The sequence below is a fragment of the Neoarius graeffei genome, chromosome 8 (genome assembly GCF_027579695.1).
Source record: "Neoarius graeffei isolate fNeoGra1 chromosome 8, fNeoGra1.pri, whole genome shotgun sequence".
Taxonomy (NCBI): Eukaryota; Metazoa; Chordata; class Actinopteri; order Siluriformes; family Ariidae; genus Neoarius; species Neoarius graeffei.
Genome location: NC_083576.1, coordinates 5306798 through 5320650, shown reverse-complemented (window position 1 = coordinate 5320650; position 13853 = coordinate 5306798). Strand labels below are relative to the sequence as shown.

The window sequence follows — 13853 nt, the reverse complement described above, 5'->3', positions numbered from 1 at the left end:
AACCCTACATCCAAATGCCACCCAACAGCCACACCCAAGAACACATCAGAATATCCCCCAAATTCACATTCCACCCAAAACAAACACTTTCTACTCCTGAAAACCACCCAAAAGCAAACAATATCACTCAAAATACACACCTAAACACTTCAAGATACCCCCCAATGTTCATATCGTACTTTGAAACACCACACACTGTATGTATTTACTGGACACACACCTCTTCAACAAATACTTCCCTCATTCAACCAACTTCCACCAACACAATCCAACCCTGAATTAAAGATAGTGCACAAGCAGTTATTTAATGCCCTGTCTAGCAGGGAGTAGAGAAAATGGCTCTTTGCATCTCACACACACACACACACACACACACACACACACACACACACACACACACACACAGTGTCCTGTCTCACACACTGCAGCATTCTGTTTCTGACTGTGATAATGAGCCACAGCATAAAAATAGCACCTTTAACAATACAGATGATTATGAAGTACTACAGCAGCCTGACAAATGTTAACACCATCGCTATAACAACACGGCACCGTGCCGGGAACGAAAGCAGCTTGAAAGTGAGAGAAACCCGTGAGGACTCACCGGAAGAGTGCCCGCGATGCGTGGCATCATGATCGCTGTCTCCCTGCTCACTGTCTCCGTGTCCACTGTCTTTGGAGCTCACGATGTCCGCCTCCTGGAAGGCTGAACTGGAAGAAGAGGGAAGAAGCAGTGCTGCTGGGTGACTCTTGGAGCATGGAATTTTATCATCTGAAAACTTTTTGAAATGGAAATTAGTCGAACCAAAAGAAGTGATTTTAGTTTGAGTTCGACGGGAACATAATACTTAGGACAGGGGTAGTAGCATTGAGCGTGTTAGCATTGGCATTTCTGAAGTTTTTGTTTGTTAGATCAAGACAAGACGGGTGGGTTTCACAAAAGCATCGTAGCACAAAGATCATCATTAAATGGTCGAGCGAGCAGCACAATGAACGCTCTCTCTCCTAGTTAAGATGCTCTTAGCGTTAAGAGGCTTTTGGGAAACCCACCACAGTTGGCTGTTTGACAGTGATTATCACGTTGAGATAAGAAATGTCAAAATTTAAAAAGCTTAAGAGTATTATTCTTGTTTGTTACGTCGAGCTAACACTCTAGCAGGTCCTAGCTAGCTATCACTGGCATGATCGCTCACTAAACTGGGGCGGGTTTCCTGAAAGCCTCTTAACGCTAAGAGCAGCTTAACTAGGAGAGAGAGTGTTCATTGTGCTGCTCGCTCGACTATTTAACAATGATCTTTGTGCTTCGATGCTTTTGGGAAACTCGGTACTGATCAGATTGAGATAAATAAAATTATGTGCATCATAAAAAATGGAAATTCATGCCACGTTTAGTCGATGTATGCGAGTGTGTGCGTTTGAGGTGTGTGTGAGTGAGTGAGAGAGAAAGAGGGAAATTAGCTTGATTTATTTTCTCTCCAAAATCGTAAACTTCGCCAATTTCTTCTTATCAATGTGGTTTCGTAGCGTTTGATTAAATTATTCAAGATTAAATTATTTACAAAACATCTCTAAATAATAAATACTGCTTCAGCTTCAGCTCATTAAGAAGATATCAAATGTAATAACTACATCTTGTTCAAAACGGAAGTCCAGACAAGGCGTGGCGATGGAAATGAGGTTTAATGTGTATGTAAAGCTCTGTTACTATTACATGTTTGATATCATATTAAAGTACAATTCATGCTCTTTCAAAGAAAACAAACTTGTAATAATGATTTGTCTTTAGTTTTCTAGCTATAAGTCTTTCAGTCTTTGTTTCCAGGATGAAAAAAAAAAAGATTTCTTTGTTGTTCTCAGTGAAATGCTGCAGTGTTTGAGATTTCTATTGTGGTATCGAGGGTTAAATGATGATTGGTCAGATATAGAAATGAAATACATACAGAAAAGAAAAGAAACAAAGACAGGAAAAGAGAAGAAAAGGAAGTGTTTACCCTGTATACAAGTTTAACTTTTTCATTACATTCAAGCAAAAGAAAAAAAAAAGTACATGAGACATAAACGGAAATAGTTTTGATTTTCTGATCAGACACGCTGCAATTTCACCAAACCTCAAGTGGACTGATCGCAATCATATTTCCTTTCCTTCGTATTTTCAACCGTGGATCATTTCTACGTTTTGTTTTTGAAGATTGCTCTTTTCACGGTCAGAATTTTTTTGTCAATTTTGTGAACAATTTCATTCGGACAAAGAAATATCGACCCCCAATCGCTCCTTTTTACTAAAACTATTAACAACACATGGTACAGCATTACAGCACGGAATGTTTTCGCATCACAGCTCCATGATCCTTGGTTCGATCCTGAGATGTGCAGAATTCCGAGTGTTCTTCCCGTTCCTGTCTGGGTTTCTTCCCGGTTCTCAGGTTTCCTTCTGCTTCCTCAAATCATGCCTAGTGATGCCCAGTTATCGATGCTAAACTGATCCTACGTGTGAGCGTGTGTGAAGGATGATAGAAATGTATTCCCATGTCCCACCCAGTATTCCCAGGAAACACTCTGGATTCAGTGGCGCTTAAAGGAAACGGATATTTCCATTTGGTAGAAAAATAATTAGATCTAAAACTAGAATGTAAAAAAAAAAGGACTGATGGGTGAACAGACACCATTTTGGTGATGTGGTTCAGGTGTGAAGGTGATCCTTACCTGTTCACACGCCTCGGTCTGTCCACCAGGTAACTGAGCTCGGCACGCTGGTGCTTTGTCTGGAAAAGAAAAGAGAAAAGTTCTGTAAAAAAAAAAAAAAGGTGAGAATGATGCATTGAGGACATTTTTTGTCGTATGAATGTTCAGGAGATTCGGAGATTGTTTGTTTATTCAACACTGTATCAGGAAATTCAACACTAGAATCACAATAATGACCAGTAATGAGAACTGTAATGATTATATCACGCATCGATTTTATTCCCGGCTCCTCTGAGCACCAGGAATTTGTCTTGCACGTATTCAGCGCAGCTCCCTTATAGACACATCTTTGTTCCTGTGAATCTCCGCAGCACCGTGACTGGCATCCGTAATACAGCTCTGTGTGTGTGAGAGAGAGAGTGTGAGAGAGAGGGAGAGTGTGTGTGTGTGAGAGATGTTATTAAGTGTGTAAAGAAGTCCTTACACCCTGACATCCACTGAAAACAGCTTCATAGCAGAACGAATGGCTTTTCTGTGTTATCTGTGTTGTTTCTACACAAATCACCGTATTTGCAATTTGTGTTGGTCCATGTAAAAGCTTTCCCCCCCCCATCTTTTTTTCTTTTCTTTCCTTTCATTAAACTCGTATACAAGACCATTGAGCAGTTCATGAAGTGGATTGATTCAGACCTTGACAAGATAAGAATCAAAACAAAAGACATAAAGCATAACTTTATAATGTTCTCCAAAGTGTTTTACAGAAAAGGAAATACACGCATGGCATATCAGACCTCACAGGAAACCATCCTGACCCTCATTTCTCATGCACATGGCTTTTATACTGTGTTTTATACAATACGGAGAAAATGAATGGAATAGGAAGAAAAAAATAAATAAACATGCTGCAAATTTTCCGATTCGAGTCCACCATTTGGGCACATTCTGACAATTTGTAAGTAAGTAAACAAACAAACAAACATCAGGGCATAAGATCAGGTCAGAAATACGACTGCTGATATTACTGCGTGAATTTAGCTAATCGGGAACTCACAGAACAAACAAAATGGCTGATTCTTGCTCTTCTGTAAAAATCTCGTTCTATGCAAAAGGTGCATCTGAAGTTCCTTTCTGAAATATTTCTTCTTCTTTTTTCTACATACAGTCCTGTAATCCTGTGGACTTGAAAATAATAAGCTTTATGCATGACCGAACGACATAACTTTAGTGAAAACATATGCAATATAAATAAATACCACATTTAGCGTTAGAGTGAAAGTATTTTCAGGATTCGATTATCTTGACTCACTGACTCAACTCTTTGACTAACTTTCACTCAACTAAAATAAATAAATAAATAAATAAGAGAACTGGAATAAATTCAGCATAAAGTGTTCATGTCCCTCTGACAGAGTTGCATTAGTGTTTACAGTGCTACATTAACACTTCAATTTAACTTGTATGGTGTTAAGTCTTCATTTGAGCTCAGATCATCTGCTGTGCAGCTTTATTTAGCCTCCAGAATGATCCTGATCACTGCAGATGTTTTTGGGTTATTATTATTATGTTTTTTAATGATTATTAACTAGGGGCAGCACGGTGATGTAGTGGTTAGCGCTGTCGCCTCACAGTAAGAAGGTCCGGGTTCGAGTCCCGTGGCCGGCGAGGGCCTTTCTGTGTGGAGTTTGCATGTTCTCCCCGTGTCCGCGTGGGTTTCCTCCGGGTGCTCCGGTTTCCCCCACAGTCCAAAGACATGCAGGTTAGGTTAACTGGTGACTCTAAATTGAGCGTAGGTGTGAATGTGAGTGTGAATGGTTGTCTGTGTCTATGTGTCAGCCCTGTGATGACCTGGCGACTTGTCCAGGGTGTACCCCGCCTTTCGCCCGTAGTCAGCTGGGATAGGCTCCAGCTCGCCTGCGACCCTGTAGAACAGGATAAAGCGGCTAGAGATAATGAGATGAGATGAGATGAGATTATTAACTATGAGGTGTTTATTGTGGTGTGATGATGATTACCTCGCTGGACAGAAGGCTCCCGTTGGAGATTATGTCGGGTTGCTGCTGCTCCGTGTATGTGGTGTGGATCCCCCCTCGTGGGCTGTGCTCAGTGTCCGTGGGCGCGCGGCTCGCTCCCGCTCCGCATGCCTTCAGGAAGAGCAGGTCGGTGTTGGCGGACTCGGGAGTGAGGCAAACCTGGTAGCAGTAATTTTGTCCGCGTCGCAGCGACCCGAAGCTCCCGGACTCTTCAACGGGCACCTGCGCGCTCCCGACCCCACAGCCGACTCCGGCGTGCGCGCTCACGTCTGCCGAGTTGGCGCTCTGCACCAGCATGATGTCCGACTTGCTGAGTTTCTTCTGCTTTTTCTGTTTCTTCTTGCTGCTGCCGTTGACGCTGCTGACACCGCGGGATGACCGAGCCTGTCTCCCGCAGCACAGACAGCAGGACGCGTTGCAGCCCGCGTACACGTTCAGCTTCTTGTCCTTGCGGCAGCGCACGGCCAGGGCGATCATGGCAAGCAGGAAGACGAACGACACCGAGCCGAGCGCGACGATCAGGATGAGGGTGAGGTCAAGGCTCGCGTCCTTGGCCCGGGCCGCGCCGCCGCGCTCACGCTCTCCTCCTCCCCCTCCTCCTCCTCCTCCGCGTCCCTCCGCTGAGGCCGCCGCTGGAAGCCCGTCCACCAGCGCGACCTGGACTACAGCGCTGCACGAGAGCGGCGGCTGGCCATGATCGCGCACCTCCACGAGCAGCTCGTAAAGGCGTCTCTGTTGGTGCTGCTGCGCGTCCCGTTTGGCCGCAGACACCCTGCGAGCCGTGCGCAACTCCCCCGTGCGCCAGTCCATGCGGAACAACCCGTCCTCGTTCCCGCGCTGGATGCTATACGAAAGACGCGCGTTTTCTCCGTCATCTGCGTCCGTGGCCACTATACGCGTGACCAAGTAGCCAGGTTCAGCTGAGCGCGGTAAAGGCTCTCTGGCTGTCCCGTTTTTGCCCAGAGGCGCGATCACAGTCGGCGCGTTGTCATTTTGATCCACTACGACCACGTGCACGGTGGCGTTTGAGTGCAACTCGGGGCTCCCTGCGTCCCGCGCCTCCACCGTGAAGCTGAACTCCTTGAGCTGCTCGTAGTCGAATGAGCGCAGCGCGTACAGGTAACCGTTTTCTGGGTTCACGGACACATACGTGAGCACGGACATGCCCTGGATATCACGGTCCAAGACCGAATAGGTCACCTTGGAATTGTCGCCTGCGTCTGGATCCCGTGCGCTCACGGCGTAAATGTAAGCCCCGGGCACGTTGTTCTCTGTCACGTGCACGTCGTAAACGGGCTGCGAGAAGGTGGGCGCGTTGTCGTTCTCGTCCGAGATGCGCACCTCTACGGACTTGCTCGAGGACAGCGGAGGCGCGCCCCCATCACGCGCCGTTACCGTCACCGTGTACGTCTCGGCGACCTCGCGGTCCAGCGGGCCGTCCGTGACCACCGTGTAGTAGTTCCCAAACTCTGATTTGAGCCTGAATGGCACGTCGCCGAGGATTTCTACGCGCGTTCGCCCGTTATCTCCAGAGTCCTTGTCGGTGACGCTGAGCAGCGCGATCACGGTGCCCGGTGCCGCGCTCTCGCTCACGGACTCCGTCACGGTGCTGAAGGCGATCTCCGGCGCGTTATCGTTGACATCCGTGACTTTCACGAGCACCTTGCAGTGCGCGGGCACGGCGTTTGGCCCCATGTCCTTGGCCTGCACGTAGAGCTGATAGAGGCTGCTTTCCTCAAAGTCGACCTCTCCGCGCACTTCGATGCGGCCCGTGCGCGCGTCCACGTCAAACAGCTCGCGCGCGCGGCTCGACACGTGACTGCCGAATGAGTAAACCACCTCTCCGTTCGAACCCTCGTCCGAGTCAGTGGCGTTCAGCTGGATCACCAGCGTGCCCGAGGGCGCGTTCTCGGCCAGGCTGGCTGAGTATACGGCCCGGTCAAACGTTGGCACGTTGTCATTCGAGTCGAGAACGCGCACCACCAAGAGCGCTGTGCCCGTGCGCGCTGGTTGCCCGCCGTCCACCGCCGTGAGCACGTAACGGTGCACCGCCTGCTGCTCTCTGTCCAGAGGCTTTTCAAGCACCAGCTCTGCGAACTTGTTTCCGTCCGTTTGCGTCTGCACGTCCAGCGCGAAGTGACCGTTTGCTGTGATCTCGTACGTCCTCAGTCCGTTGCTGCCCACATCCGGGTCGAAGGCTGCTTCCAGTGGGAAACGCGTCCCGGGCGTGGCGCTCTCGCTGATCTCCACCGTGACGTCGCTCTCCGGGAAGCTGGGTGCGTTGTCGTTCACGTCCGTCACCTCGACCTCCACTCGGAAGAGCTCAAGCGGATCCTCCAGGAACACCTCCAGGTGCAGCACACAGGACGCGCTCTGCTTACACACGCGCTCCCGGTCGATGCGCTCTCGCACCAACAGCGCGCCGTTCTCCACGTTCACATCCAAGTACGGGCTCCCGCGTGACCCCGGTGCTGTCTGGAAGCGGCGGGAGGCCAGTTTGGTCAGGTCCAGCCCCAAGTCCTCAGCGATGTTGCCCACGAACGTGCCACGCTCCGTCTCCTCCGGTACCGAGTAACGAATCTGTGAGGCGACTCTGTGTGCCAGACACAGCGCGAGCCAAAGCACGAGCATCTCCATGTCCACTTAATCTATCCTCAGGGATAAATACAAAAATAAATGTAGAAAATTAAAATATGTTGAACTTGTGTCTGTGTGGGAGGGGGGAGGGGGAAGCTGGGGGGGCCGCTGGGGGTGGGGAGGATAAAAATTACCCCCGCAGAGCCGCGCGCAACACAGCAGCAGCAGTCCTCATCACGGAACAAACCGGACTGATGTCCCTGTTTATTTATGTATTATTAGTATTATTATTAGTATTATTATTATTATTGTTGTTGTTGTTGTTGTTGTTTTCCCCCCTTCAGAGCCTGGAATTCATGTTGTCCGTTGTTCCAGTGTAAATGTCTGACATCACAAACAACAACAAGAAGGAAATTAATAAAAACACTGAAGAGATAAATGACTCTGAGCTTTGGCTTCACACTCGACGGGGATGTTGAGATCTTGCACGAGCGCGCATTCCTCTGATGGCAAACAGTTCAAACATCAGAACCGGGTTCGGATCAGAACCAAAAAACATCATAATCCACAGAGTGAAAGAAAGAAATCCAGGCTTTTATAGCTGCTGATGATGAAGATGATGATGATGATGTCAGTCCGGTTCTTTGGGCCACTGCTCGGTTCTCCGTTGACTGGGAGCTCGCGGCGCAACTGAAGCTCGAGCGCGCGGCTCTTCGGGGTTTTGTCCCCGCTCCCGCCCGCAACAGCCAATCAGAGCTCTCGACGCGAATGGAGCACGAGCTGCCGTTAGACGCGCACCACGCCACTCTAGTCAAAACCCCGCCCACAAGCGGCGAGAAAGTGCTAAACCACGCCCACCCGGACCCTCAGACCCGCAGCTCCTCTGATCAACCAGAGAGAAAATCCCAAAGTATCACTTTTTACCTGCAAATTTAACAATTTATTAGCTTTCTTTCTTTCTTTCTTTCTTTCTTTCTTTCTTTCTTTCTTTTAAATTCACTGATCATGTCACAAACTTTACTCAACCAAAGTCTCATAAATATATTTTAAAATAATGTATAAATGTATGCACTGGCTATAGGCTGGATAATAATAATAATAATAATAATAATAATAATAATAATTCAATTTGCTTCTAAAAATACTAAAAGTTTAAAAGAAATAAAAACAAACAAACAAACAAACAAACAAACAAACAAGTGACATTGTTATTAGTTTTCCACCCGACCTTTTGATTCTTCATTTTTTTAAAGAAAATACTTTAATAAAAAGTCAATTTGAGTCTTATACATGTCTTCTTCTTCTTCTTCTTCTTCTTCTTCTTCTTCTTCTTCTTCTTCTTCTTCCTCTTCTTCTTCTTCTTCTTCTTGACCTTTATGTGAAGCTGATTTTTATTTTATTTTGGAAAATACTTACAATCTTAATACAACATGAAATTACCGTACCTTTTTTTAAAGTCTAATGAAAACATTATTATTATTATTATTATTATTATTATTATTTCTTTTCCAGTTTTGTTCTTTATTTTATAATTTTTTTTCTTTGGCATTTATAAATATGGTGTTTTTAATTCTTAAGAGTTTATAAATATTGTAAATAAGATTTTTATCAATGAGTTTCAATAAAGTTGTCATTTAAAATTATTATTCACTTAAATTGAAAGTGTTTTTTTTCCTTTTCCTCTCTCTCTCTCTCTCTCTCTCTCTCTCTCTCTCTCTCTCTCTCTCTCTCTCTCTCTCCACGTGCCTCCTGCGCCTCCTGCTGTCAGAAATCAGCTCTGCTTTTCTTCTCCCCTCATCCCAGTGCAGCTCTTCAGTCTGGACCTGAAGATCAGTGATGCTGCTCGTTTGGATTCGTTTACATTTTCCTTTAATCGCAGGAACAGTGACCTGCACCATCCATCTGTCCTCTGGGGAAGAGGAGAATTATTATTATTATTATTATTATTATTATTATTATTATTATTATTATTAATAGAATGCACCAGTCATGACATCCAGATCATCATGAAGATCATGCCAGATCGCTGCTGCACTGACATTTCTATTCCAAACATAAACACAAGGTCTGGTTTCTCTCTCTCTCTCTCTCTGCTACAATTCCCAAGCTGTTTAAAGTGCACATCACGGGTAAATTCAGGAGCAAGATCAATGTAATTCTCCTATTTTATATTAAACTTTGGTCAAATTTCTGTCACGTTTTGCATTTTGTGCAATTTTTTTTCCCTTGTGCAATACCAGAAAAATTCAGTTGAAATCAAGCCGTTTGAGGCGAATTGGTCCGCCTCTGAAAAACCTTGGCATTTGGATTTCCTGACAAACACTGATTTTCGTGATGTCACATGCGGGACGCCTCCTTCTGAATCCTACGTCAGCACTGGTTTGTTTATGAGAAAGCGACCGTATTATTTACATCCCCGGTGTTGTCTCCGTCGTCTTCACTACTTGAATCATCATCAAATCCAAACAGATGAAGCCCCAATTCTGACATCTCATTATATTCTTCATCCAAAGGTGAAGTAACATTGCACTCAGGTGACAATTCCATATTTCAGTGCAGAATTGCTGGCTGCTAAACTTGGTCTACACAGGCTGTGCACTGAAACCGTGCAAGCTCTCGCAGCCTGCTGGTGCTTCCGCAGGTGACGTCACGAATCTGGCTCCGGACTCCCTTGGGATTTTTCCAGACGCATTTTGTTATTTTATTTTTTTCTGCTGTAGACAGATGGCCTTGTGCAAAATTACCCTTCTGGATGAGTGTGTAAAGGGACATACTTTCATATAAAAAAAACAAAAACAAAAATTGGTCCAGAATATGCCCTTTAAGATTCCACTTTTATTTCAGACACTAATCGTCACACATGATCAGTATTCACTGTTCACTATAACATAATCTCCTGCATCTGATACAAGTTTGTTCCAGAATTGTTCCTGCTGCTTTCAGAAGCAAAGCAACAAATTTGAAGCAATGCCAAGTTATCTGACTTAAACTTCACCTTCACGTCGTTATGGATGATCGGGATGTTGCTGGATTGCAAACGGAGACAAAGTTCATACTTCATAATGCCATTTTTTCATGCTAAACCTATTACACACACACACACACACACACACACACACACACACACACACACACACACACACACACACACACACGTTGCTCTAATTCAGTGGTGTGTTTCCCAAAAGCCTCTTAACACTAAGAGCATCTTAACTCGGAGAGAGAGTGTTCATTGTGCTGCTCATTCTACCATTTAACGATGATCTTTGTGCTGCGATGCTTTTGGGAAACTCGGGCCAGTCTGTTTTCTTGTGCTGCTATGTACAGCCCTGAAGTCTGACCTCTGATTGGTCAGAAGGTGTTGATTAATTTCCTGTAACAGCAGCTTTGACAATAATGAGCTTAACCAGCCAACATGTTATTGTTGATTTGGTGATGTTTTGGTGAAGACTGAAGAGTAAAAAGTGAAGTTGGTGAAGGCACAGCTGTTTAAAGCAAAGTGATAACAGAAATCACAACATTTAAATGTACTGTAAATGGATAAAAATTGCTGTGTTGTACTTTAATTAATAAAAATGATAATAATTGGCAAGTCGCTGAGGTGTAAGAGGAGTAAAACACTTCAGGACTTACCGTATGGCTGAAGTGGGAAGAGGAAATCTGCTTCATCACACCATCTTGTTATTGATTATTTTCCAATTTCAGCATAACACAGAGTGTTTTATTCCTTACACAATAATGTTTATTGTGCTTGTTTATTTGTTTGTTCCTTTAGATAAAATCGTAATATGATTATGGGATAATCACTGATTCATTGCTCTTCTTGGTTTGATTGGATATACGGTACACTTTATTTTTTTCTCATCATGCTTTTTTTTTAGTTTGAGTCAAGTGAAAACCTTTTTAAATTGTATTGTTTCGTGGAAATAAGTGTCACAAAAGTATACGGTTTTTTGTAACTACTGCCTCATAGAGGCGGAGTCACGATGTCATCGTGTTGTAAGAATGGAAGAATGAGTGTAACAATAGCAAAACTTCGTAACCAATCAGCACTTATCCTGATCAAGTTCGATTACCCGTTCTATTTCTTGATAAACTTTGGAACCAATCAGAACCAGAAATGAAATAAGAGAAACCTCATTATAACTTCATAGTATTGGAAGATAATCCTCAGATAAAAAGATAAATGAAATTCACCTTGTGATTCGCCGAGGCTACTGATTCAATATCAAGTAAGTGGTGTTTATTTTAAGAAAATTGACCTTTTGATTATCACAGCTTTTGTTTGGTCCTTCTGAAAGGTCAAATGAAAGGTTTAAGGTTTTTTTGAGCTTTTTGGCAGATATTTACACCAAGAATTCCAGCCATTTGACAAAAACTGGAGAAGGCAGCAAAGACAAGGTCGGAATCTTTTGAGCGATCCGCTCGGTTTGCAATTACAAAAGTCCCATGTGGGAATAAATCAGCTCCTTCATGAAAACTAAGAGTAAAAGTTAAATGTATAATTGGTCAAACTTCTGCTATTCACTTTCATTTTTTAATTTTATTTGTTTTATTTTATTTTAGAGTCTTTACACTACACTTGTGAAACAAAATGTGCTCATTAGTACTAAATAATGCTTCTAAGACAATTCATGAACAAGTGCTTTCTTACTATTTTGAAAATAGATATAATTCACAGGACTGTATTCTGAATGAAAGACAGGAAACAAAATTGGTAACCAAAAAACTCCAAGCCCTGATGCTGCTCACAGCTTGGTGATGCTTGCAAGAGATGAAGCGAGTATCATTGATAACATGTATATATGTGATATGTACTGTATGGACATGGAATCAGAAAACAATTTTATTTATAAGCAGGAGCCACATGGACCCACAGGGTACCTATTTTTTTCCTACATAATCTCCATTTCCATCCATCCATCCATCCATCCATCCATCCATCCATCCATCCATCCATTCATACATTATCTGTAGCTGCTTTATCCTGTTCTACAGGGTTGCGGGTGAGCTGGAGTCTATCCCAGCTGACTACGGGCGAAAGGCGGGGTACACCCTGGACAAGTCGCCAGATCATCACAGGGCTGACACATAGACACAGACAACCATTCACACTCACATTCACACCTACGCTCAATTTAGAGTCACCAGTTAATCTAACCTGCATGTCTTTGGACTGTGGGGGAAACCGGAGCACCCGGAGGAAACCCACGCGGACACGGGGAGAACATGCAAACTCCACATAGAATGGCCCTCACTGGCCACGGGGCTCAAACGCGGACCTTCTTGCTGTGAGGCAACAGCGCTAACCACTACACCACCGTGCCGCCCCTAATCTCCATTTCATTCAGTGAAAGTGTCCCAGTGCTTCACAAGTGTACAGATTCCTTAATGGAAATAAAAAAAAGCAATCCCTTTCTAATTTATGTTGCACTTTTTAAAGATTTTATTTGACACCTTTGTGCATTATTATGTTACATGAATAATAGTGTACAAGACTAAACTACTGTATACACTATAAAACTTACCTCAACCTTATAATAAATAAATACGAAGTGTTAGTGGCGTGAAGTGGCTCCCCAAGGTTCACAGCCCCTCATGCTGACACCCCACATGTTAAAACCCAGGGATTGATGGGTATGCGGAGGACAGTCCCCCTCCAGTAACAGACATTTCAAAGACTTCCTGTCTGAACGCATCTTAATACACCAGTGGAGTGTAAACATGAACCTCAACCAACAAAAGAGATTTTCTCAAATGGAGTTGCAGAGAGCCAGCAGCGTTCTTATTCTCCACTAAACACTCGCAGTTCAGCGAGAGGCACTGGAGAGATTCAGGGCTTTTCTTTTCATGAATATTTCAAGATTTGGGACAAAACGCTGATTTGAATATTGAGAATTGGGTTACCTTCTGCTATGGATTATTACACAAAACATACCTCAACAAAGAAGAAGAAGAAGAAGAAGGAGGACTGGATAATGAGGTAGAGAGGAGTGGTTGGGAAAAAATGAGTGGATGGATGTATAAAGAGCTAGCTGATGGAAAAGAAAGGATGGAGGGAGAAGACTGATGGAGGAGAAAGGATGGAGAAAGAGAGGGAGAAAGTTGATGAAGTAAAAGGAAGGGATGAGAGGAGAAGGATGATTTAGGGGAAAGGATGGAGGGAGAGGGAGAAGGGTGATGAAAGAGAAAGGATGGCAGGAGAGGGAGGAGGATGGTGAAGGAGAAAGGATGAAGGGAGAAGGCTGATGAAAGAGGATGGAGGGAGAGGGAGAAGGCTGGTGAAAGAGAAAGGAAGGAGGGAGAGGGAGAATGATGATGAAGGAGAAAGGATGGAGGGAGATGGAGAAGGATGATGAAGGAGAAAGGATGGAGGGAGATGGAGAAGGATGATGAAGGAGAAAGGATGGAGGGAGATGGAGAAGGATGATGAAGGAGAAAGGATGGAGGGAGATGGAGAAGGCTGATGAAAGAGAAAGGATGGTGGGAGAGGGAGAAGGATGATGAAGGAGAAAGGATGGAGGGAGATGGAGAAGGATGATGAAGGAGAAAGGATGGAGGGAG

General features: G+C 44.4%; 1 protein-coding gene across 2 annotated transcripts in view; it reads right to left on the bottom strand.

The window, feature by feature from the left end:
• Positions 1-7956, bottom strand: part of pcdh10b (protocadherin 10b) — a 39658-nt gene extending 31702 nt beyond the window's left edge. For both annotated transcript variants that reach the window (XM_060927227.1, XM_060927229.1), the window contains exons 1-3: positions 4695-7956; positions 2704-2762; positions 605-711 (exon numbers count right to left, since the gene is read on the bottom strand). In XM_060927227.1, the coding sequence (XP_060783210.1) occupies positions 605-711; positions 2704-2762; positions 4695-7349 (2821 nt within the window). In that variant the 5' untranslated portion in view covers positions 7350-7956. The remainder of the gene's footprint in view (positions 1-604; positions 712-2703; positions 2763-4694) is intronic.
• Between the last annotated feature and the right edge of the window lie 5897 nt (positions 7957-13853).